At 43.5% G+C, this 25845-nt stretch overlaps 2 protein-coding genes across 2 annotated transcripts in view; both read right to left on the bottom strand.

The window, feature by feature from the left end:
- PERCC1 (proline and glutamate rich with coiled coil 1) overlaps nucleotides 1-6852 on the bottom strand; it is a 58637-nt gene extending 51785 nt beyond the window's left edge. The window contains exon 1 of the mRNA XM_080982042.1: nucleotides 6126-6852. The gene's annotated coding sequence lies outside the window, so the exon portion shown is untranslated. The remainder of the gene's footprint in view (nucleotides 1-6125) is intronic.
- XPO6 (exportin 6) overlaps nucleotides 1-25845 on the bottom strand; it is a 45178-nt gene that overhangs the window by 7065 nt on the left and 12268 nt on the right. Inside the window, exons 3-18 of the mRNA XM_080981938.1 lie at nucleotides 24689-24801; nucleotides 23626-23823; nucleotides 22344-22503; nucleotides 21946-22023; nucleotides 19984-20437; nucleotides 17226-17352; nucleotides 16159-16268; nucleotides 12980-13088; nucleotides 12454-12546; nucleotides 9946-10015; nucleotides 7984-8143; nucleotides 4944-5036; nucleotides 3995-4139; nucleotides 3071-3217; nucleotides 2214-2403; nucleotides 793-948 (exon numbers count right to left, since the gene is read on the bottom strand). Of these exons, the coding sequence (XP_080838064.1) occupies nucleotides 793-948; nucleotides 2214-2403; nucleotides 3071-3217; nucleotides 3995-4139; nucleotides 4944-5036; nucleotides 7984-8143; nucleotides 9946-10015; nucleotides 12454-12546; nucleotides 12980-13088; nucleotides 16159-16268; nucleotides 17226-17352; nucleotides 19984-20437; nucleotides 21946-22023; nucleotides 22344-22503; nucleotides 23626-23823; nucleotides 24689-24801 (2403 nt within the window). The remainder of the gene's footprint in view (nucleotides 1-792; nucleotides 949-2213; nucleotides 2404-3070; nucleotides 3218-3994; nucleotides 4140-4943; nucleotides 5037-7983; nucleotides 8144-9945; nucleotides 10016-12453; nucleotides 12547-12979; nucleotides 13089-16158; nucleotides 16269-17225; nucleotides 17353-19983; nucleotides 20438-21945; nucleotides 22024-22343; nucleotides 22504-23625; nucleotides 23824-24688; nucleotides 24802-25845) is intronic.

Below are 25845 nucleotides of genomic sequence, written 5' to 3'. Positions count from 1 at the left end.
CTTGGATCCCCTGCATTGCAAATTCCCAACATTTACCTGGGCACAATATGATAAGCATTTCTTGCTTGTAGCCACAGGCCATTGTAAGTACAATAAAATACAAAAGACGAAGCAGAAGCAAATTTAATCCCACTCAAAATGAAATGACAGTTAAAGTCAACGTAAAAAACCATTTGGGGTTGCCCTTAATTTCTGCTTGCTCAAATTAACGAGTCACCTTTGCAAACCACCCACATTTAGTTCGAAAGCCTCGTTCAGATTTTCTTCACTGCAGTGAAACCTGCTAGGACCTGTGTTCAAATTGTTCCCTGTACAGTGGTACCTCTGGTTATGTACTTAAATCATTCCGGAGGTCCGTTCTTAACCTGAAACTGTTCTTAACCTGAAGCACCACTTTAGCTTATGGGGCCTCCCACTGCCGCTGCACCACTGGAGCACAATTTCTGTTCTCATCCTGAAGCAAAGTTCTTAACCCGAGGTACTATTTCTGGGTTAGCAGAGTCTGTAAGCTGAAGCGTCTGTAACCTGAAGCGTATTTAACCTGAAGCATATGTAACCCGAGGTACCACTGTACATGGGAAAGATCAACCAGTTGGGACAGCCCAGTGGCATGCATAGTGACATCTTGATTCCTGATGAATATTCTCAACACAAGTGTGGGTAGGGGGGGCAGGAATTAATGTGGCGCCGGCAGCGCCTGTACGACCATGGCAGCCCGATGGGACTTCTTGCCAAGTACAGGTGAGAGCTCCTGAATGACCCACGCCTGGAAAGGCTGCCCTGTGATTATACCTGACTGATGAATGAAAGCTGGGAAGAGGGCTAGCGAGACCTGCACAGACTCCTGTAGTGACTGGTAGCAGAGCTGGCGGGACTTGGTGGCTTCCCCAGAGATGCTTTCCACGATATCTTCCAAGACGCTGAGAGTCTGATGGATAACTGTCTTGGCTGCAAAATCAAGAGAGGACATTCAAACCATCAGCCCAGGGCACCAGTGGTGGTGAAAATAGATAAAAGTTAAGAGGTGGTAGCCCGAAATTCCCAAACCATTTGCTGTGAGAAAATGGCTAGGTTTTCCATGGGAAATTACAAAATGTAGACCCAAGACACCCATCCCAGAGGTGCATCTCTGTAAGATGCCCTACGCTGTCCTTGCCTCCTCCTAAACAGCTTCTACTGAGAATGGGTCAGTCTGTCCTGTCTCTGAAGAGACGCAGCATAATCACCAGAGTTGTGCAGCCTGTCTGGACAAATACAGGATCCCAAACCAAATTGGGCCAATCCAGGATTTGTCTAGGCAGCACCAAACTGCTCCAGGTTGGATCCATCTGAAGTGATCCAGGGCTGCCAAACGAGGAAGCAGCTGGTTGGTGGAAAATGGAGGCGGAAATGATGGCGGTAGAGACATTGCCTCCTTATTCCCTCCCCACACCGATCAAGTGTTTAATTAGGCTTTAAACCCCTGATTAAACATGCGGTTGCAAAAGTGCCTAAATCCTTTCCTTCTCCCCCTCAACCACCAACCACAGGTTGAATTATGATTTAAAACCTTAATTGAGGTGCTGCGCAAGGTAAGTGGGTAAGTGGGGAGCCTGCTGCAGTACACACTGCTTCCTGCCAAACAGCTGTTGAAGGGGTACCATAGCATCAGCGAGAGCTCCCACATGCCATTTTGGAGCCCTTGGAGTATTTTTTTCCTGGACTTTTGGCTCACTGACATCCTTTTCAGGCTCTGAGGAAGGTTTCCTTGAGAGCCACAAGGACTTTCCAGCTGTCTCTTGCCATTTCAGGTTAGGAATTGACTGCCTGGTGCCACATGTATACACAGTCACACACAAGTGGGGGGATGACTGTATTTATATAGTACCATTAGTGAGCACGACACTTTACAGAGTACGAGAGATGCATTTGTCTAAACCTCGCAACCCCCAGCACCAATCCCCTTATTTTCCCCAGAAGGACCAGCTGGAAGGGAAACAAAACTGATGGCAACCTCTCCTGGACTTAGGGGGACTTCAAGATCTCAATGTTACTCACAGCTATAAGTAAGGGTTAATTGCCAATGGACCATTGGGAACTGAGACATCAGTTATGCAAAGCTGCTATGTGAATACTTTGGCCAGAATGTCAGAGAGGTTTACTGATCCTTCTGTTCCGACTGTGCTAGCAGTTACTCTGCCGTTGCTAACAAGGCCTGTATTGGGGGAACTTACTATCGTCCTGCTGTATTTTCCTCTGGGGCAAGATGGCACTGGATTTCAGGCTGCGGTAATCCCTGGTAAGGGCGGAGATTAGGCTAGCATGGTTAGTCGAGCGAATGGCCCACTGCTGTTCACTTTCTGGGAGGTTTGGCCATGGCAGCAGCAGGATATTTGAGAGCGCTCGGCACACGAGTATCTGAGCCTGCGGAGAATAAGACAGATCAAACAAAAAGAAAAGAAAAGAGGTAAGGAGGGAGAGAGAGGAGAAGGAGCTGAGGAAACACAATCAGCAGCTCCGAAAGGGAAAAGGATGCTGGTGTCCAACCATTTAGATGGGGTTGCCTTGACACTACACTGCACAGACATGCCAACAGCAGAGCCAAAGAGCTTAGAGTCAACAGGCTTACTGAGCTCTAAAAAGAAGAGGAGTTTGGATTTGATATCCCATTTTATCACTACCCTAAGGAGTCTCAAAGCAGCTAACAATCTCCTTTCCTTTCCTCCCCCACAACAAACACTCTTTGAGTGAGGCTGAGAGACTTCAGAGAAGTGTGACTAGCCCAAGATCACCCAGCAGCTGCATGTGGAGGAGCGGGGAAGCGAACCCGGTTCACCAGATTACGAGTCTACCGCTCTTAACCACTACACCACACTGGCTCTAAGCAAAACACACGTGCGTGGTTCAGATGCATGCTGCTCCTCTCCCCTCTCTTTATTGGAAGCAGCTGTGAGATCGGAAGCAGGCCACTTCTAAGCTACCCAGAATTACTTCTTGTGTCTGAACCATCTACAGTCAACGGACGTGCAGTGGTGTTGCTCCGCTATCCAGGCCAATACAATGGCAGCTCGCTCACTAAGTCCCACTGTACCTTATCAGGGAGGCGCTGAGCAGAAGTATCTGTGATCCTGTTGAACATTTTCTGGACAGCTGGGATGCTGATAAGGAACACGGGCCGTACTGTGGTGGCCAAGGAGACGAGCAGGTGGCAGGAGGACAACAGTAACTTCTCTTGTACCTGAGCAGGGCGGGGGGGGGGGGCAGGAGGACAGAGATCTTCAGCCTCTTTTGTAACTGAATCAACAGAAGGGTTTGATCCAGAAGATTCAGAAACGGTACATAAGAGTGAACAGGTTTGTTGTGGCTGCTACTCCACGGAGGGGCAGCTGAAGGACATGCACTGGTCTTCTGGAACCTCTTCAACAGCTTATGAATGGGGAGTCAATCAGCAGCAACAATAACCTAGCCAGAATACTGCTTACGCTTCTCTTTCAGCCCATGATTACAAGAGGCAGCAAGAAGTTTAAGACCTCTCAGGAGTTCTGAGGGAGAGCAATTTATCAAAAAGCTAAGCCAGCCTCCCCAATTGGCGACAAGGAAGACAAAAGACAGAAGCAGCCAGAACCCAACCTGAAAAGTTTTGGAGAGGACTGCAGCTCAACCACTGCTCTAAACAGCACAGGATGGACAGAGGAGAACCAGGTTGGAGGCAAAGTTTTCATGCTCTGGTTCTGTTTTTTTGAATGGTGATCTCTAGTCTTTTGTTCTCCTGAGCACTTGCTTTGAAAGATCACCTTCCACCCAAGAAAGGGAAGCTCGTACTGCTGCAAAATGGTAGCTCAACCCAGCAGCAGTTCACTACTGACAGTTCAAATGAGGCAGCTTCCCATTATACACATTGACCAATAATTTACGTCCCCTGCACAAGAATGGCCACCTTGCCCGGCAAAAGAGGGATAGTTTCAAGGCTTGGTTTTGTACACAATGGCTGATGCCGCTGGGTCATGCATTGTACCTTAGAACTGATTAGTGGAGTGATTGCTTCCAGGGCAGTAGAGACGAGAGAGACAAATTGTGTGGGGTTTTGCCGATGAACTTCACCATAGAACTGTGCTAGCCAGTGACAGTAAGCCTGCAGGGCTGCAAGGGATTGTGCATGCCTAGAGGAAGAGAGAGACACAGAATCTCAAATGTAAGATGAAAGGAATAGAAGTACACAAGACCAATAATCTTCAGGTCTACTCATTTCCAGTTGTGTATCTGACTAGAACCCTAGCTTCCTAGGTCTAACATGCTAATCCAGCCTTTCTCAACCTGGGTCCCCAGATGTTGTTGGACTACAACTCCCATCATCCCTGACCACTAGTCAACCCAAGGCTGAGAAAGGCTGCATCATGTAGGCTCTGCGAAACTGGTTGGCTGGGCTCAGGTCATAGCAGTCCATGACATCATTTGGTTGGGGCAGTTGCATCATGAGGAAGTGAGCAACACAGAGGAAAGGATATGAGACACATGAGCTGGGCCTATGGAGTCAAGGAGTGAAAACATCTGACATTCCTAGCAATGCCATAATCTATTAAAAGGACTGTTGACAAGCTGCTACAGAAGCTGCACAGACCACAGTGGCACTCTGACCGTGCAACTCCCTCCCACAGGACATGGAGAAGCAAAACTTTGGGCGCATTGTTTAGCCTTGGGATAAGGAGGATCGCTAGCTGGGAAGGGACGTCTGGTGGGGCTGGGCTGTGGTCATTCAGACTCTGCTGGGCCCCTCTGATTTCCTGTGCAGGAAAGATCTTTCGCAACCCCCATCACTATCAACAACTGCAGGGTGAAGAACTCTAGAGAGTTCCCTTGCATAGGTACAAAACATGTCTTTTGGCTTCAGTAAGGAACCAGACTTCAAGTGAGCATTTCCAAAACACTTTCTAACACTGCATTTTTTATTATTATATCATACTCACACATCAATAAGGTCAGGTTTCAGGACAGATGGCACAGCAGTTTCAATATTGTAGAGTTTAATCTGGGACCCATATAGAGTTACCTTGACCAGTCTGTGGGAGGAGATAAGAGGCAAGGAAATGAGGAAAAGTGGGACTCAATAATATACAGAATCCTCTGCTATCTTGAACATAAACCCTGCTTTAAGTTGGATGCACAGAATCTATGCACAAAAGGGAAAGGATGGGAACGTGTGTCCCATTTTGCCCATTTATAAGTAATGTTGGTGGAAGACATTTTGGGGCCTGATGTTGTGATCAATTGCTTTTAGCAATTAAATGTTTAAAAAATGATTTTCAGGTTTATACATTTCACTAATTTTACAATCATTTTAACATTTCAAAACTTGACTTCCTTCCCCCTCTTTCTGCAGTTCCTTAATTTTAAAAAAATATCTTCTGCATATCCAAATTAACTTAATCTGCTCATTTATTCATCTACTTTAAATATATACTCTTATGAAACTGCAGGTTATTACACTAATCTGCCAATGTTCTTATCTGTTTACAATTTATCTGTAAATATTCAATAAACCAATTCTATTCTTTTATAAAAAGTTTGTTATCTTGATTTCTTATTCTTCCGGTAAGTTTCGCCATTTCTGCATATTCCATAAGTTTTTGTACTCATTCTTCCTTTGCTGGGACTTCTGCTTCTTTCCATTTTTGGGCGAGTAACATTCTTGCCACTGCAGTAGCATACATGAATAAGTTTCTATGCAGTTTATAATAATAATAATAATAATAATAAATTTTATTTATATCCCGCCCTCCCCAGCCGAAGCCGGGCTCAGGGCGGCTAACAACAATCAAATAATCACACAATCTAAAAATATTTCATTATAAAAATTAATTAAATCAAATTGATGGCAACCAATTAAGCAAAGTTCTGTGCAGGTTGCCAGAGGAGGGAGTCAGGCTGTGCCCTGATCAAAGGCCTGGCGGAACAACTCTGTCTTGCAGGCCCTGCGGAAAGATGTCAAGTCCCGCAGGGCCCTAGTCTCTTGTGACAGAGCATTCCACCAGATTGGAGCCGCAGCCGAGAAGGCCCTGGCTCTAGTTGAGGCCAGCCTAACCTCTCTGAGGCCTGGGACCTTGAGGATGTTATTATTTGCAGACCGTAGGTTTCTCTGTGGGGCATACCAGGAGAGGCGGTCCCGTAGGTACGAGGGTCCTAGGCCGTATAGGGCTTTAAAGGTTAAAACCAGCACCTTAAACCTGATCCTGTACTCCACCGGGAGCCAGTGCAGCTGGTATAATACCGGATGAATGTGATCTCGCAGCGAAGACCCCATAAGGAGTCTCGCCGCGGCATTCTGCACCCGCTGGAGTTTCTGGGTCAGTCTCAAAGGCAGCCCCACGTAGAGCGAGTTACAATAATCCAGTCTGGAGGTGACCGTCGCATGGATCACAGTGGCTAGGTCAGGGCGAGAGAGATAAGGGGCCAACTGCTTAGCTTGGCGGAGATGAAAAAATGCCGCCTTTGTTATAGCTGTAATCTGCGCCTCCATAGAAAGGGAGGTATCGAAGATTACACCCAAACTCTTAACGGACGGTGCTGGCACTAATTGCACCCCCGCAAGAGATGGGAGTTGCCCCCTCAATCCCATATCGTCCCGCCCCAGCCAGAGGACCTCTGTCTTCGAAGGATTTAACTTCAACCGGCTCCCACGTAACCATCCAGCCACAGCTTCCAGACATCTGGTCAGTGTGTCTGGGGCCGAGTCAGGATGGCCATCCATCAACAGATAGAGTTGGGTGTCATCAGCATACTGATGGCAACCCAGCCCAAAACTCCGGACAAGCTGGGCGAGGGGGCGCATAAAGATGTTAAAAAGCATCGGGGAGAGAATCGCACCCTGAGGCACTCCACACACCAAGGAGTTTAGGTAGTTCTGTTCCTTTAATTCCCAAAAGAAACGTTTCTTCTTTTTTGTTTTTTACAAATGTTTATTTGTTTCTAACTTCTTATTGTTATCTACTTTGAGCTAGTCAAAGGAAAAGTAGAACGTCCTTTTTGGATACAGTCCTTCAGAACAAATAAGGAGTCTGAAGACATCTGATTTGGAAAGTTCTAACCCTCATCCAGCCTGCCAAACCTTACAAGTAATATGTTCTACTGCAGGGGTGGGAGGCTGGATCTGACAAGTGGGCAAGATCATGGCATCCCCATCTGCTGTCGGTGACTTTGACAGGTGGGCAGGACCAAACCCAGCATACCTGCTTTTAGTGCTGAATGTAAATATCGCTTGCTGCGGGTACAGATTTACCTTGGATTGCATTTCACAGCAAATTTACAAAGGTGCCAAATACAAATTCCAGTTGCAGATAAACAATCAGAGGTGCACTTTCCGGCTCATTAGTCCTTTGCAGCTGGCTTTGCCTGAGGTCATATCACATCAGTGTGGGACAGATGAGGAAATAGGGCTTCCTGGGTCAAATTAGGATCCTTGCCTGCTTTGGCCCACAGGTAAGAGCTTGCATGCCTGCCCTACCACTTCCGCTGTCACTGCCAGTCAGTGAAGGAAATACTGAGCAAGACAGACCAGTGGCCTGATTCGGTATAAAGCATCTTTCTATTGTCTCCATTGGAAGCACAACACCCATAATCAAGGGTGCATATTGTAATCACTGGTGTTTATATTTTGGTGCTATAATGGGATTGCTTTATAGTATATTTGAATTATGGTGTATTTTAAAAATTCTTCAGCATTTTAACAATGCTGTGCTATTGATTTCTATGTTTTATTTATTTCTTTTATCTATTTAACTGCATTTATATGCTGCTCAGTCATCAGCATTTCTAAGCAGTGTGTGTAAACTGCTCAGGAGTCACCTTGGCATTTGGCAGCATAAAGAAGAGCAGGATTCTCTTAGGACTGCATGTAAAGACCTACAGGAGGCATATCATAAAGACAGACAGCGGCTGGAGCTGAAATGCCAGCAGCTATTAGCAGGCCTGTCCCAGAATCCAACTCTACAAGAGGGTCACGCTGCCTACCTCTCCACTACAGTATGAGCATCGCTGAACCTCGCGGCAAACATGTCCCCCGTGAAGTACTCGGCTAACCGACCAACCGCTTGGAGCAAGGAGCTGAGGTCGCGCAAGGAGCAGTGTAAGCGCCGGCAGTCGTTCTCTGCAGTGATGTTCAGCCTGTGACCTGAAAGGACAGCATGAGCCAGTGGGAATAAAAATGCAAGGAGAAACCGGAATGCAAGTGCTTCTGCTAATAGGGACAAATTGCTGCCCATTAAGGTGATTTAAAGAAATGGCTGCCTCCTGCACAAACTCAAATTCAAATACAAAGATTGTCCGAAGCCATAACCTTGTAACACACAAGGCACTCATATGAGAAATCTAATTATGCAGATAGCTTGCCAGGAAATGAAACATTTACCGTAATTACATTACATGCATTTGCTCTGCATTAGCTGTCTTGCAGGTCACAGTTCAAGCACCGAATGCAAGCAAGATTGCTAAATTAGGCAGCTTAGAAAGGGGCATTGTTAAAGAGGACATTGGGGTTTTAATCTTTACTAATTATTTGCAGCTCTTTTCCTCCCTAAAGGCTAAAATATTTTTCAGAACAGGGTGGCCCCGCTTTACCGCACAAGCAACAACAGGGACCCAAACAGCAGAAGTCAAAGTAGTTTAATCGGAGAAAGAAAATCCTGATTGGTTCAAGGGGGTGGGCTCTATACAACTGCAACACAGAGAAGCTGCGTGTTTCTAATATCCGCTGCTGAAGAGCACACCCACAAGAAAACACACTGGGATTTAGTACTTCCAGTTAAATAGCAGGAGTCAAAGCAATCTTAATTTTGTGACCAGAGGTGCCATCTTCTTAAGAGGATTGAGGGTGCCAGTTTCTCTTCAGCAGCGGATATACTTTGGTGGGGAAAGAGTCAAAACTGCCCCAGCCCCTAGGAGTTGGCGTGCCTGTTGTGGGCTGTTACCAGCCATTTTGACCTTGAACATGCCTAGCCTACAGTAAAACGCTTTACACAGGGCTGCCTTTCAGTCTGTGCAGAATGTGGCATCCAGATTCCTAACTTGTCTGGGTGTTCTGATCTTCTCTCAGGCCTCTCCTGCATTAGTTGCAGAGGTTCCTGGTCTGTTGCCGGTCCAAATTCAAACTGTCAGTTTGACCTTGAACATCTAGAGGTCCAAAAAGCAGCCCATCTCCAAATATACCTTTCTGTACCTTAACATGTTCAGCAGAAGGCCTTCCACAGAATGCCCTCACCATCTGAGGAGAGGTGGTTGGTTAGCAGGCAGGCAGAGGGCCTTCCCAGTGGTGGCACCCCAACTATGGAACAGCCTCACCCTAAAGGGGCTTACCTGGAATCATTTTTGTTATTTTGGTTCCAGGCAAAGGTCCTTTTTATTATTTTCATAAGCCTTTGTAATATTTTCTTTTTTAAATGTTTTACAGTCTGTTAACTGTTTTATGCTGCTTCAGTTTTACTGCCTTATTAGTTATACCTGTATCTGAAAGTTTACTTCGATCGAGACAATTCAGAAATAAAACTACTTGGGTGTTTAACCAAACTGTATTATTATATGGAATTTTATTAAAGGGTGTGATATAAAATACATTGCCCCCCCCCGAAAAACCTCACTTGAGACAAGTTATATAATGCGCAAGTTAAAACACCTTTTTTGTAAAAAAAGTGCATATAAAAGTCATATTTCTGTAAGCCAAAAAGGAATTTACAACAGGTAGAATGTATTAACCTCTATATAATGCAGAATAATACAGTTAGACACCATACAGAGTAAGCAAATTTTAGCTACTGGGATGTTTTTGCCAGTATAAATTGCTGTTTATGTCAGTATGAACGTGCATACTTAGAGCAGTTTTCCCAAGTTAAAGAATGCCAGCTCAGTGATCAGCCCCATATTATAGCAACACAAACAGCACACAGACATGAGATTTCAAACACTGGTAGTTTGCCTTACCTGTTCCTGAATTGACTATGAATTGTTGGAGTCCCAAATATACATCTAGATTTTCCTGGAGAACTGGAAACTGAGGAGAAGAAAACAAGCATAACTACAAGGTCCTCAGCTATACTAACCATGTATGGTTCCCTGCTGTTTAGAAACTGGACCTAAGCATAATTCATCTGTCACCTAAACCTTCATGGACAGGGAAAATAAAAGTTTGGGAGTTCAGGATTGGTTCAGTATCATAGCCTTACAATGAAAATGATGTCAGTGGGACACTGCAGGAAAACGATTCCCTGGGAAAGAAGCTTTTCCAAAACAGGACTTGCTTACTAATGGTCTGCAGAATGCTCTTAAATATATGCTTACAGAACTGCATGGGTCCCAGTGGTCAACAGTAACACCCTCCATTGCCTTTACCTGGCATTCAAGTGCCCCAAGGGCTTCACATACGTTACTGGGGATGTCTATGAAGATAGGCAAGGCACCAATAAAGGTAAGTCACTGTTCCCATTTTTTGTCCCACCTTTATGCAGTGGTCGCCAAGGTAGCATATATGCAACAGTGACACACAAGAATACACAAAATAAAGCAGATTAACATAAACAGTGTCAGCCTTACCAGCAGGAGGGAAATAACCACAAACAATTCCATAATGATAACCTGCCTGTAATCACCACCATCATAATGGGATGACTTATTCTGAGAGTGCAGCTTGTTTTTAAGGTTCCCTAGTCAATTTATGGTGAAGGGAGAGCTGGATCAGATTTATAGCACAACATCCTATGGTCAAAACTATGTGGCACTAAATATATCATTAGCAACAATGCCTGTGTTTTTCAAGAAAGTATTAAGATGTCACTCCCCGCATCTTCCATTTTTTGCAGGAAAAACTGTACATGAGAAAGGGAGGTTAAACCCTTCCTTTTCCAGTCACATTATTGCCATAAACAGCCCTACAATGCTCTGCAATTACTCTTAGAAAGTGTTCCTATAGGTACTAATGTGACTCCCACACCCTCAGGTTAAATATTGCAATGTTGCCGGGGTGGGGGGTGGGGGTAGCAGGATAGTGGTATGATCCAGTTCCACTGAAATCTGCCTCCCCTAGCTTGGTTTGTTTTTTTTAACACAGATGTAATGGCAAACAAGGCATACAATGTCACATGCTAATATTGGCCAGGAAGGGAGGGGTTTAACCTGTCTCCAGTCTCTTTCAAACTTCCCTCAACAATGCATGTAGCACTACATGTGGTTTGTCACATTGATCATTTATAGCTACTATTCTGCTAGTGTACAGGTCAAGGGTCAGAGGATGAAGTGCTGAAAGACAGAAGAAGCAACACCAGCTCCCAAAATCTGAAAAGCCACACAGCCACCCCCCGGACTGTAAGCCTTTAAACACACACCATGCTGCTAGATATTCATTTGCAATATAGGTTTAAAACTGCACCATCTGTTGGCAAACTGCAGCATTGAGTGTCCCCAAACTGGAAAGCACCAAGTGATGAGCAGGGAATCCCTGCCAGAAGTGTCAATCTCACACCAAGGAATTCTAAGTGCTAATATAGCACCACCGGACAAGGAGATGGCATGCTGTGTTACTAGCCGGCAGGTATGTCACAGCTTTGCAACAGGGAAGCAAGATGGGAGACACAGGGAAATGATCAGATGCCTTGGCTGCCATCCCAGGAGTCAATGTCATGTGGCAGGATTTAAACCGCATAGTTGTTCCAGCTAGGTCTATGAACTCAAAGCCTACCTCCTAGTGGGCAAAAGTTTAGCAGAGCCATCTCATACTACTACTACTAACTTGGCATTCTCCTTGTGGCAATAGCCGCAGAGAGGATGTACAAGATGCGATTTCTGCCAAGGAGGTGAGAAAACAGATATCCAGTCTTGAACTGGAACCCAGGGTAGAGGTGTGCCCATGTGAATGTGTATGATCTCATGACATGTGCATGCCAGCATGTCGCTGTTAAAGGAGTGGCCAACCCTCAAAGTGGACCCTAGTCAGAAAAAGGTTAAGCCACCCCTGCTCTATACAAAAGTGGCACACAGGAACACAATTCCCACCAAATACTTTCACTTTACGCTTGCCAATTGATTTTAAGATTCCTTGAAAAGGTGAATGAATGAAGCACTGCTTGAAGTTAAGCTAATGCCTCAAAGAAACTTTGCAAGTGAGTCATGTGTACTGGGTATTTTTATTTTATTTTAAAGTTAATATTACTATTATTATTTGAGCCTCCATTCTAGGTCAGAAGGACCACAATCCTCAAACTCAAACATCTTTTCCCACCACCATCTACTAATCTGGCATGTTTATATCAAGAGAACAGAACCTTGGGGTCAGGCTTTCGGTGAACTCAATGGAGTGAAGACCGCAAACAGGCAATTCTTCTAACCACCTGGAATTCCTGCTACACCTCACATCAAAAAGCAGGTCTTTGAAGTAACAATGGCATGGATCTGAAACTCTGAAGGACAGTGAGAGTGAAGCTCACACTCCCCACTTACCAGGGTCGAAAAGGCATGCGTTGGCAGGAGCTCCATTACTTTGGCCACTACTTCCAAGCTCTGGCGTAGGTACCGCTGCCACTCTGTCTGTTGCTGTGAGAAAGAAATACCATGATCAGCTGCTTTATTTGCCTTTGCACCAGGGCTGTTGGAACGGATTTTCCACAAGTAGAAAAATGAGGCGACAGAATGCTGAAGTGGTTAGAGTGGGCAATTCCAGTTTATGCTATGGGTGAAGAAATGCCATTTTGGAACACTCTGACAACTTAAAAACAAATATGCAGGTAAAAATTTAAAAAACCTGGCACACCTGCAAAAAAGGTTCATAACCCCCACACCACACTTCCCAGGCTTGCAATCATAAGGCACAAGACATTGGAGGTGGTGCAAAGTCCTGTCAGCCTTAAAGATTTCAGCTATGCTATTCTGCACATGTCTTCACATTCCATAATGTGCAATGGAAGCATAATGTTTTCTACTTTCACAGTTATTACGATTCTCAAGTCTACAGTCTTCTGCTTCTTACATCGTCATCCAGCGTCTCGTCATCCAGCTCTTCCAACTGGGCCTGGTTGTACCTGAACTGTATCCGATTTAATACTTCTGTCAGCAGAAGAACCAGGGCATCTTCATACCTGGGAAAGAGCAAAAGGAAAACCCCAATCAAATTTGGAACCATTATTATGGAAGGAAATAGTAGTCCATGGGAAGTTATACCAACGTTACTTAAACTTAAAGAGAAAAAGGCATGGTTGCAAAATAATAGTAATTATGGGGTGATGTTCAGCTAAGTTTTACTCAGAGTAGAGCTACTAAAATTAATGGAACTAAGTCATAACCACTAATACCAATGAGTCCACTTTGAGCCAGACCTAGTTGAATTCTGTCCATTCTAGTAGAGTTGACAATGTATGGAATATATGGAAAATGAGTTTTAGCATCATTTGGTCTGACACCACATCCTTATTCAAGATAAGTCATTGCTAAACGAAGTACGAGAGAGGAAGTTCTCACTAAGGCCTTGGCAGAAAGCACCGTTTCATTTAAATAAGAGGACAATTGAGCTACTCAGAAAGGAATTCCGTTATGCATAATCAAATCTGATTGCTAAGTGTGTACATACCCTGGAGCTGCCTCCCCTAACCAGCTGTGCTCCAGATGTTTCCAGACCAGCCACGATGGCCAATAGTCAGAGATGATGGGAGTTTTAGCCCATCAGCATCTGGGCCGTACTAGGGTGGGTAAGCTGCCCTAATATATCATCTGTTCATTCTCTCTCTCTTTATTCTTCTGCACACACTCTTCATGCTTCTGATACCATCTGGAAGTCCAAGATTCACTGTGCTACGTCCATATACATTGTTTCTCTCTTTTATTTGTCATTCTAATTTCCATTTCAAATCCAGGCTACACTTCCACGCCTGTTTTCCACAAGGCTAGTTCAGCCTGCACAGTCACAGGCCTGGCCACTTTTAAGCGGGTAAGAGAAAGCACGTGCGCACACACACACACACACACACACACACACACACACACCTCTTTAAGAAAGGAGTAATATGGAGTGAAAGTTTGCTTGTATATTCTGGGGGGAGAGAATCTATGTTTTAAGGTCAAACTCCAGTTGCGAGTGTGCAATGCTGCTGGTTTGAATTTCAAAATAATAGTGTTCCCTGTAACTTGAGATTTATCTACAATACTGATGCACCATACTCACATCAGATATTTATCGTCTTGAGATGTTTAGCTTTTCTTGTTAAAAACAAGCAAAACTTTAGTCCTAGAGGGCTTACAAGATATGCTTGGAAAGTGCGTCAATGAAATCTCAAGAGGCAGAAGTTGAACTGGATTATTAGTTTCCTAACAATGCTCTCCTCTCTTCCCCACAGCCAGAATATGTTATTCAAATAAATATTATGAAAATTGATTTGACTTGCTTAACTTATACAGGTTGCAGAAGTTTGCTTTTCCTAGTGCAGGACCCAAATACAGATATACATTAAATGCCCAGAACCCCAATCATGCACAAGGAACTGATGCCCTTTCCTACAAAACCGCAAATACCGTTACAACATTTCCAGGTATGGCTTCATTTTTAAGACTGCCCTTCTTAGAAATGTGGTGTTTACTGCCTGAACAAATGCAGAACTTAGCCTATTTTCTCACGAAGCTCCCCAATTGCAAAACAAAAAGAAAAAAGCAACACACCACTGAATGACATCAGCCCCAGCAGTGACATAGCAAATTGAAGGAAGTACTTGCTGTCCCACTATTCTTTCGTAAGAAAAATGCATTGAGAAAAAGCTCCCTCCAGCATATGCAAAAGACAAGTGAGCAAGCTAAAAATGTATTTCTCCCACCCCCACCTGCTTTGAGGGAGTCTGCTGACAGCTTATCTTACACGCTCTCATGCTCTTCTCAGCGTGGTTAGAAATGAACTACTGAAGGAGAGATCCTGTGGTTATTTGAACATGCAGTCTGGGGAGATTTAAACCCCAAGATCCTGTATTCAAACCCACATTCCCCTTTTGGGTCATTTGTTTCCTCCTCCACTGAGGGGACTGAGCATGCAAACCCACAGTGTGCTCCCAAATCCCTTCCTGCAGACCATCTCAAGGGACAAACAACTACACTGAATAAGCTCTCTATCTTAAGCATGTGGAGAGTCTGAGCAAGGAATAGGGTCAGGCCAGGATGTCAAATGAACTGGGAGGCTGGTAGGAGCACCCAGACTAGCTGATTTGTACACGAGGCTCTGCTTGGAAGAGGCGTAAACTACAACGGACAGAAAGCCTCAAATGCTGTTCCTGTGGTGTAAGCACGCTTACGCTTATAGGTAAACACTTCCTGTCCCTATGACAGCTCTACAACTTCCTGTCCCTATGACAGCTGTAAGAGTTGCATTAAAAAGAAACACGTCCAGAAATAATGATGCAACTTCCCTCTTCTTGCATTCTTACAAGTAGCAAATGAAGGTTTGGAACTCCCTCTGTGAGCAACTAATCCTTTCTGGCTGCCAATCTCCTTAATCCAAGCCAGTGAGACTTGGGCTGAAACTGTTAAGGAGTGTTTCTTCCCACTATATTAGGTCTGCATACGCAGCTGTACAAAGCAGCAAAATGGATTACCCCTTTTCATACAGAATGGGACGGGAGGAGGTGGTGTTACTTTTTCTGAATGCACCTATGTGGGGGGAAAGGTCTAAAACTAGAAAGCTAGTCTGAGACAGAACTAATATTCCTTGAATGCTAGTTTGATTTTTAACTTTATGGTGGAATAAAACAACAACAACTTATATATGTGGGTGAGTATTCAAATTAACACCCCCCCCACTGACATGGTACAGTCCATTCTGGCACATCATTCTATTGCAAGTTTAGTAGATCAGGCTTTCATTTCTAGCTTAGAAATATATCTGAAGGCAAGCTTCTCTCCACTGTGCCCAGTGCAGTGCACCCAAATGGACTCTGTGAGAACAACAGCAAGTAAAAATAAAACTGGCCTTTTCCACTGCAATCCTGAATGCCTCTGCGCAGAGCAAGAGCAGCCACAGGATTATATCCCAAGTTGCTAGAAAAAGGACAAGCCTTTAAAAAAAAACACCACACCCTTTGTAGCCTTCAAAATGATGCCCAGTGAAGGAAGCAGCAGGAAAAGCTGTGATACAAATGAGCAGGGATCTTCCATTGCGCTGCTAATCTTGCTTACCTGTTGAGAACTGCTTCTTTATCTGCCAGACGACTCTTTATCTTACTGGTTAAGTAATCCAAGAAGAGAGTCCAGATGTCTAAGCAGGAGAAGTAACCTTCATGGGTAGGCTGAAACACGGAAGTCAACAGACAATTTTTAACAGTAGCACAAACTGGATATGGAGAGAGAATTGTAACAGCCACTTGATAGACAATGGAGCTTCTCTTCCTTGCCTTCCTCCTAATGTCACCTTAGACCACATTCACACCATACATTAAAAGCAGAATCATACCACTTTAAACAGTCATGGCTTCCCCAAAGAATTCTGTGAACTAGTTACGGGTGCTGGGAATTGTTTGGAGACTTCTATTCCCCTGCCAGAGCTACAATTCCCAGAGTTCCCTGGAGGAGGAATTGATTGTTAAACTACCCTGATAAGTTTTTAGGTCCCAATTTTGTTAGGTCTTTTCATTCTTATTTTCATGACCAGTTGCTCTGAGAACCCCTTGGGGTCTGAAGAGGGAGTAATGCATATGTTCTTTTTTTATTTAGGTTCTGTTTTAAATTCTCTTACTGTACCCTGGAGCTGGAAAACAACAACAACAATGCAGACACAAAAGAAGATACGCAAACACCATATCTTGGCACAGAAGCATCTCATTCTGCACTCCTTATCTTTGAACAAGCCTGAGAGATTCAAATGCTTGTATCCTGCATTTGAAAGAAAAGCTGGTCCAAATAAAAGGTACATTTTAAAATCAAAACTAAATACTGTCTCATTGGCTACATATTTTTGTTTTCCTGGAAACCAAAACAGCTACTGAGATTTGATCTCAGTCAAGACCTCTGTGTTGTGTGGTACCCAATATAATATTTCCAGGCGTGCCAGGAAATCACTGAAATATGCACCCAGGGCTTTCAGCGGTCAATCTGGAGACCAGGATTGCTGCTATTTTGCAATGTAAGAGTAACATTTTAATTCAAATGCAGTAAAAACCTGACAGAGTGTTTTCACGTGAAACCTTATAGGATAATCAACTCTAAACAAAGCTGGATTAAGGAGAAGAGACATGCCAGTGTTGTACCTGATGAAACGTGTACTTGAACAGCAATGCAAGGAATTCAACCACGGGAAACTGGGAGTAGGACTCGATCCTCCTCAAGTGGACACTCACAAAGAGGCGCAGAAAGTCAGTAAACTTCTCTATGTAACTACAAGGGAAAGACGAGAGAAAACCTGATCAAGTCAACCTGAATACTGACAGAAGCAATAGCAGCACTGAAACATTTAAATTTACTTCATACCTCTTTCATTAAATAACACATTTTGCAGCCATTTTAAAAACAATTAAATTAAATCCCTACAGAAATTACCTACACGGCGGGAAACCCTTCATTCCATTATTACCTGAAACATAGCAAGAAAGAGATTCTCTCGTCAACGGCAACTTTGGCTTTTGTCAAAATACCAACTCAAACCTTCTGCTAAGAAATCCCATTATGTATTTCACTGTCACCTATGTTAGCTGAAACATAGTTGTGCATCTCAAGCCACAGCCTGCTATGCCACATAGCGTGCCAATTTTGAAACCAGAAGGACTTTCAGAGCTGGCCTTGATAGGGAATGATGGATGGGGGAAAGGGGTGGTGCTTCTGAAAACCAAATGATCCCAGTGGATCCATCTATAGCACAACTAATATCTTCTACTATTAAGGTATTGATTTATGAAAGAACACAAGACTTTGGCAGCGAAGAACAAAGCTGTTCTCTTCCCCAAGAACTTTATAGTCCAGGGATTCCCACTCCCATTGGCCCTGGTAGCTGGGGTTGATGGGAGTTGGAGCCCAACAATCTTTGGAGGGTTGCTGGTGCCCCAGCACTGTTCAAGTCAGGTCCCCACCTGAAGGCAGAACAATCACACAGCTGCAAAACCCTCCAGTTCTTGGGGGAGCGGAAGCTTATTAAAAGAACATTGCAAAACAGAGATACACACTCAAGTTTTCCCCCCCCTAGCCACAGAACTTGAGAGTTCCTTTGTACACAGCATACACTGAGACCCTGGACAACTTTACTGGTTGTCTTAACGTCTTCTGTTTTGTACCTTAAGTGCCTCTGAAAGAGAGACAAAATTATAATAATTGTTATTTGCCGAACATTTCTTTCACACGCTCAACTTGCTTTGTGTCGATTATCCTGGTGATCCTTAGATCTGCCCCAAAATGTAGACCAGTACTGTGACCCTCCAAGTATCAGATGTGAGGGAAATGGATTCCTTCAGGCCACCAAGAGAATTCAAACTTAGAATCGTCATTTTAACTCAGAAAGCAGCTCTCTATACCAGGATTGGGCAAAGTCTGACCTGCTCCTGAAATATAGAGTGCTGGGTGGTGGTAGTGGTAAGAAGAAATGGGCAGGTAGACTTTTATGTAGTGAATGAGGAAAAAGTAGGCCAGAAAATCACAATAAGACTTTCCTCCCAAATATGGAGGAATTTTGAGAGGCCTGCTCACATTTGATTTGCTGCTCACAAATTTAATACTCAGTTCAGTTAATCCTCATTAAAAAAAAGAACAGCACAGCATGGTTACTAGTGACATGCAGCACCTAGCAGATGTTTTACATAATATGCCCTCTCCTTTGAAGCAGAAGTGTCTACTAGGAAAGAAGGAAGATATTAGGTAAAAGATTGAGGTGAGTGGGTGTAGAAAAAACTGGGAATTGGATAAGGTATGACTAGGCTGAATGCCTTCCAGGTGCTCACAGTCTAAGAAAAGTCAGACTAGTGCTGACTTATAACACCACTACTTCTTGTTTTTGACGTTAGCCTTCCAGGAACATTCATTTGTAGAAACAAATGATATTGTCAGTTGCACCAACAGATCCCTTGAATCCCTCTCTGGCAGCAGTTTGAAGCACACAGAGTGCTAAATCCTATAACCATCTCTGCCAGTATCCACTTCAACAGCTCCTCTAGAAAGCCAAGGTACTTTTGCTTTATTGTCAAATTCATTGACAAAAGCAGCCCAAAGTTTTCTCAGTACATTTCTGTTTAAAAAACAAACTAACTTGACTTCCCTAAGGGCAGATCCCGCAGCATACATTTAATACACATTCAGCACTCATCTAAAACACATGGCTTTACCCAGAGGATCCTGGGAACTGCAGTTTGTTAAGGGAAACGGGAAGTGCAGTTCTCCAAGGAGAAAACTAGTTCCCAGAATTCTTTGGGGGGAGTCAAGTGCTTTAAATGTGCTTTAAATGTATAGTGTGGATGTGACCCAAGGTTACTAGTCTCTTGTCTAAAAAGAGTACAAGTAAATCTATAGATATTTAAAGGAACAGGAAAATAAACTGACTTCTTTTGCATAGCTGGTTCAATAGCACAAGCCACTGCAGCTCTCCTAAGTTACTTTAAAACCTCTAATGGTTCTGCGTGATTTCATGCCTACAATTAGCATCCCCATCTGTTTGGAATTTGACAGTAGAGGCCAGATAGAAAAGGAAGACCCTTTTACCTCACTATGTCTCTTTGGCTGCTTTTAGCAACAACCGAATGAAGGCAAATTCAGATCTTGTACAACCTCAGACCTGCAGCCAAACTGTAATGAACCGGGGGGGGGGGGAGGAAGAAGGAATACAAACACCGCAGTCGCTTTGCAACGTCAGCCTCCCACAGCCAACGTACCTGGTCACACCTACCTGCCCACCCTTCCTTCTTCATCACAGGACTCTGAAAAAAGGTGATTAGACACACCATGCATGACATGAAGTCAGTAAAGACCGTCTTGCAGTAAACAGAAAAGATCAACAATATCAATTTGTCTGGGCTGGCTCTCCCTTACCTCTCGTCCAGTTCCTCCAGCCGACTCTTCACCGTATGGGCATTGTTCTCCTTGGTGATCTTCTGCAAGAGGTAAAACGTCTGCTGGAACATCCGCAGCAAGTACTCCTCAAACTCCACAGGCACACAGTTCTTTGACATCAGTTCATTGATGCAAGACATGGCAAGCACCCCAAGCCGGCCACGTTCTTGATTCAAGACAGAGTTCTGGCTGCTGCCATTGATGGAGGACATCTTCCTGGCTCGGGTGTCGCAGCCAAAGCGGGCAAAATGGAATATGGTGGTGAGGAGGGAAGGGGTGATGCTCGTAGACAGAGGGATCCAGCTGAAGAGGTGGGCTAGGCACTCCAATGCCAGGGAACAAATGTACTCGCTCTCTGTGTCAAGGACGGGGATTGGCTGGTTCAATAGTTTGGCTGTGCTGGGACTCTGCAACAAGCTACTTAAAAGGTCACCTGGGGAAGGGAAGATTGAAACCAAGTCTACTTGTCAGAATTCACATGGATCAGAACCAAGCTCTTTTTGGTGCAGAGCTTTTGGCCATTTTGGCACACAAACCAGGAAATACAGATCTGGTAAACTGTGGTCAGGATCTACCACCACCTACTAAATTTCTATCCCATCTTTCCTCCATGGAGCTCATGATGACATTTTACAAATATATATGTTTGACACACCCACACTCACACACACCAATCACACACGTATAAAATTGGAAAAGTATTCTTCAACAACAAGCTAGTGTAGAGAAATGATAAATGGAAACACCAGCATTATCATTCATACTTCTGTCCCTTGAAATTCTTATAGGACAACCCTGTCCTTTATTCTAACAGACTTGTTTTTGCCTCCAGCCCCATCCCTGTGGGGTAGGTGAAACAAAGGGATAGTAGCTGGTCCAAGATCACACAATGAGCTTCACTGTCTCCTAACATTCATATAGCACACTTGACTGTTCAAAGCAGTTCACATATTTTCTCTTGGTGATCCTAACAACACTAAACTAGACCAGTATTAGCATTTCTAAATTTCAGAATACGTGTGGGTGGTGGTGGGGTTGCATTACATCCAACTAGTCAAGGTTCTAGTTGAGGCAAAATTTGAATCAGGGACATCTCAACTCCCTGCTCACATTTTTAGACACTATGTTTTATCATTTCTGACTTTCCACCCACTATTTCACAGACTGAAGTCTCAGCTGTAGCTTACAGCAAGCTGCTCACAAGCATGTATGTGCTGAGGATCAGACTGAGGTTCCCAAACTTCCCAATGTTTTTCAATCTTCATGACATTTGGCAGTCCACAGCTACACACTGAAGTCACTTGATTAAGAATCTTTTTCCAGGTGCATATATTCTAAGCATCCATTCCCTTTTTCTGTTTGAAAGTTATGCTGAGGTTTAACTAAGTACGCAGGGAAGCCCACTGAGCTTCTCCCCATTTAAATCATGCATTAGTCTGGACTGCATTTATTCAGCAAGATTAGGTTTTTTTGGTTACATCAACTAAGTTGTACTACTCCTCTCATTTTTTTGAAGTGAGCAAGTATAAATTGCCATATTCTGGCACACACTCATAAGCATTATGAGTGGCACATCTGCCAAGAATGAGATGAATGAATGTATGTCATCAGAAGGGTTCATTACAACATTGCCCAAGCAGCCAGAGTGCCACTGCAGCATGGCTCCTTGCCACATTGTTGGGTAAGTGTCAGAAGCCCTGGATCATAAGAAAGGAATTTACAATAAGGTTCCTTTCCAGCCAGGAACTAGGGCAATGATTGCACACCATAGACACTTCTCAATATGGTCCACAGTATAAAAAGGTGTTGTACTTCAGCAGCTCCCCTACAGCTTGAGAAATGAATTTCTTTTCTTTAATGGACAACACCTCATAGTTCTTCCCACGTAGGTAGGTCTTAATCCACAGTTTAAAAATCATTAACGATTAGTTCAAACCTTACCACTTTCTCCTGAAGTTGGAGATGGTGGTGGAGTGGCAGCAGTGACACTGTACTTATCCCAGATGCTTTCCAAAATACCTATCAGAAAAGAAGAGCAAAATCCCCAGCAATTGCATGAGAGTTCCCATTATACCACATTAAGTAACAGTTTCATGTAAACTAAGGCTGCTCCTGCACCCAGGGAAAGCATTGTTCCAAGCCTGACAGAGGAACTCAGTACATGCCTTGAAGAAGAGCTCCATATTGTTTGCTTAGGCGTCACGAGAATTAATAGTTCTGCTGTATTCTTATGTCAGAGGAAGTTATGACCGTTGTCTCATCAGGGTCTCATATTTTGTACTGCTTTAATACAAGGATGCTGCCCCCTCCACCACCACATGTCTGTCATTTCCACTAACCTGTGAGAAGCCCAAGGACAGTCTGAACCTGCTCCAGGAGCAGTTTGCGCAACTCTTCCTTCCTTGCTATGCTGAGGTCCTCCCGTGGGCATGCCAACTCTTCCGATGTCGTCTTCAGCATGATCAGCCCAAGTGGAGTTGTCGCAGGGGATTGGATCAACTGTTAGGAAAGTCAGGTTTAAGTATTAGCAGACAACAGCTTCTTTGAATTTGGTAGATGAACTACAGAGTTCTAAAGGGGGGGGGGGGCAATAAATTTAGCCTTAGAATGCAGACATCTTATCTCTACAGTGTTTTTGAACAGGAAAGCTTCTACATGCCATCTTCTAGTCCCAAAGACATCAGTGGAAAGACAAAGTGGGAAAGAGCTATATATTCATTGTAGTAAACAGAAGGGCAAAAATTACCTGGAATATTGAATGAGAGAGAAAAGAAAAAAAAAATAAAAAATGGTACCAGCATAATACAGGAATTGGTCCTCCAGAGATGCACTTACATGTTACAACAGAGTGCATCTCTGGAGGACCAATTATTCTGGTGTGGAAGTCCATCTCCATGCCAGGAAAAGCAGGTATTGTGTTATGTGTGAACAGTCTTGCCAGTGTCTGTCAACTTTGTGTAGCCATTACACATAATGGATGTCCCCCAAGTTGACAGACACTGGCAAGACTGTTCACACATAACACAATACCTGCTTTTCCTGGCACGGAGATGGACTTCCACACCAGAATAAGCAATGTGTGAAGCCAGTCTAAGCAACAGTACAGATTTTTAATCATTTACTTGAAAATGCTAGCTCCCTGTGATATGGCAATTCTAATAATACAACGTGCATTTATAAAATGCTGTTTTCTGAGGGCAATATATATCACATAATTCTAACACTAACTTTGAAAGGTAGACTAGTTTATTATATGCATATTACAGATAGCATGCTGAAGTAGAGAGATGGTGAGATGATTCAAATAAGAGCATGGCTAAATGAAAATTTTAGCTATGGCACTTGGGTTCATAGCATGCTCTCTTATACTAGAACTAAAAGTTAGCAGATTTTAGACAGCTGTGTTACTGAAGATGATATATTTATGTAAGACAAGCTAGGCTTTAACAAAATGAAAGGATTTTTAGGAAACACATCACAATTTTATCCTTTGGTTTCCCTTCAACAAGAAAACTGAAAATGTACTAACATATTAGGCCATCATTCCCTCTCTCAAATTTTTCATTTGGACATGCTCAAGAAAGCCGACTTCAGTCAAGGATTTTCTAAGGACTGCCTTACCTGTAAGATGTTTGTAAAGAAGTCATGGTAGAACATTGGCCAGTCTTGCCGGCCAATATCCACAATGACTTTGCAAAGTTTGTTCCTAATGAAGTAAGGCAGAGTTTTGTGGTGAGTCAAAAGAAGCTTGGGCAGGCAGCTGCGAATCTCCATTTTATCTTGTGATGGAACCCCAAGCCACATCTTGTTAATCAGGTTCTGTGGGAAGAACAAAAGAAAGTGAGGTGTCATTTTGTACTAAACTTGGAATCTTTGAAATATCTTGCTTATGGCTACTATTAAGAGCTGACAGTCATCATATTAACCTAGAGGGCACAATACCAAATCTAGGAAAATGCTGACTATCTGGAAATCTGCTTCAGAATATTTACTTAGTAATGGAATTAAACAGTAAAATACTTGCTTACAATTGAACGATGTATTCCCAAGAGGGAATCGTAAAGAGGGGAAATTGTAACCCTACTACTTAGCACCTAAAGCATGTCCTCTGTTCATGGCCAGAGCAGAAAATATTTAACCTTTCAAGACAGCTAACAAAAAACAAGGGATATATTTAATGGTGATCATTAATACTAAGGCTAGACTGAAATTCTTGGGAATTATCTCATAAAATGCAATAAATAAACAAGATAATGGAAATCTGTCTGCCAAAAGAAAAACCCATCTGTAAGAATAACAGGAGACCAACATTTGCTATCTTTAAATCAGGGTTACAAAAAATCAATTCAAACTCATCACCTCTGCTGATGTATGGAATGGGAAATATTCATAGTGCAAAACGTTGTCATTAAACACAGCAAACAATCTGATGGTATAGCGGAAGAATAATCTAAGGCAGCCTTTTCCAACCTTGGGTCCCCAGATGTTACTGGACTATAGTACCTATCATTCGCAACCATGCTGGCCAGGGCTCATGGGAGTTATAGTCCAATACCATCTGGGGACCCAAGGCTATCCATACCCCTGGACCAGCTCGAATTATCACCACAACAGAGTTAACGGAGTGAAACAGAACTTGTAAGAGGCATGCTTTGAGCAAGTTTACTCTTGCCTAGTACCTTACCTCAAACACTGTCAAACTGTACATCATTACATAGTCATTTCTTGTGCTCGACAGGAAATAGAGGCAGAATCTCCAGGCGCCAATCTGCTGGGCAAAGTTGTTCAGGAGCTCCTCTGGTTAAAAAAAAAGCCAAAAACTGTGTTAAAATTCATAGAATTTCAAGTCATTTGGCAATTCAATAGCCAATTCAATAGTTCCAAATAAACTACACCTTACACAGGGGGCAGGGAAGGGCTCACAGGCTATTATGCAATTGGACTTTGGGGCAACCTGGGGTACAAAATGTAGTACCTTCTTGAACATAAAAGTAAGGAAGCTCAGGACTGCTAGCTCTCTGCGTTTATCATCCAATGGTGGAAAGCAGGGAAGGCCAAGCAGATTTCTAAAGGAAACAATGGGCTTCTGAATTTAGGTAACAGACATGGGAGTCTGGCAGGTCCAAGGAACACACTAGACATGATGGTGCTGTAAGACTGGTCTCTTTAATTGCAGCCCTGACCTGAGCACATGTCAAGCAAGAAAAGGGTGTGTGTCCTGTGTGCATTCTGTTTTGAGAACAAAGGAAGACACACGTAAGGGGTACTAATTTCTCTCCATGTCCACTGCTTATGCCAGGTTCATTTCTGGTACTTCTGGAAGACAAGATTGTGGGGGTGAGGTAACCTATGGAGGGAGGGGGAGCAATTTCAACAACCCCTCCTCCTCGTGTACCCCTTTCATTCTTAAAATTAGAACTCCTGCTTTACACATGATTGAGCCAACTGCACGTTTAAAGAGGTGGGTCAACCTCTGCATCTAAATTTGACTCAAAACAACTTATCCAAAGGGAGTCAAGAGAAGGATAATAGGTTCTCATTATGGTTCACGTCAGACTTGAATCACCCTTCCAATGACTGGATACCTAAAGATAATGGCTCTGAACCTAGCTCATGCCTCCCAGCAGAGAAAATTTCTTTTGAAAGAGTCCTCTGGGGGCATATTGTGGTATGCAGACTATTCCCATGCTGAAATGGATGCAGGAGGCGGCAGCAAGTGGGAGAAAGTAAGAACTTGCAGTTTTGCAGTTCCACAAAAAGCTAAATAACTCACGCATACTTTCTGAATTCCATTTGTGCATTTCTGCTTGTGCATCTATTAAGTAAAAAAGGCACAGAGTC

This window comes from Podarcis pityusensis (genome assembly GCF_964106645.2).
Source record: "Podarcis pityusensis genome assembly, chromosome: 14".
Classification (NCBI taxonomy): Eukaryota; Metazoa; Chordata; class Lepidosauria; order Squamata; family Lacertidae; genus Podarcis; species Podarcis pityusensis.
Note: the sequence above shows the minus strand (reverse complement) of the source record. Positions and strands in the feature narration are given on the sequence as shown.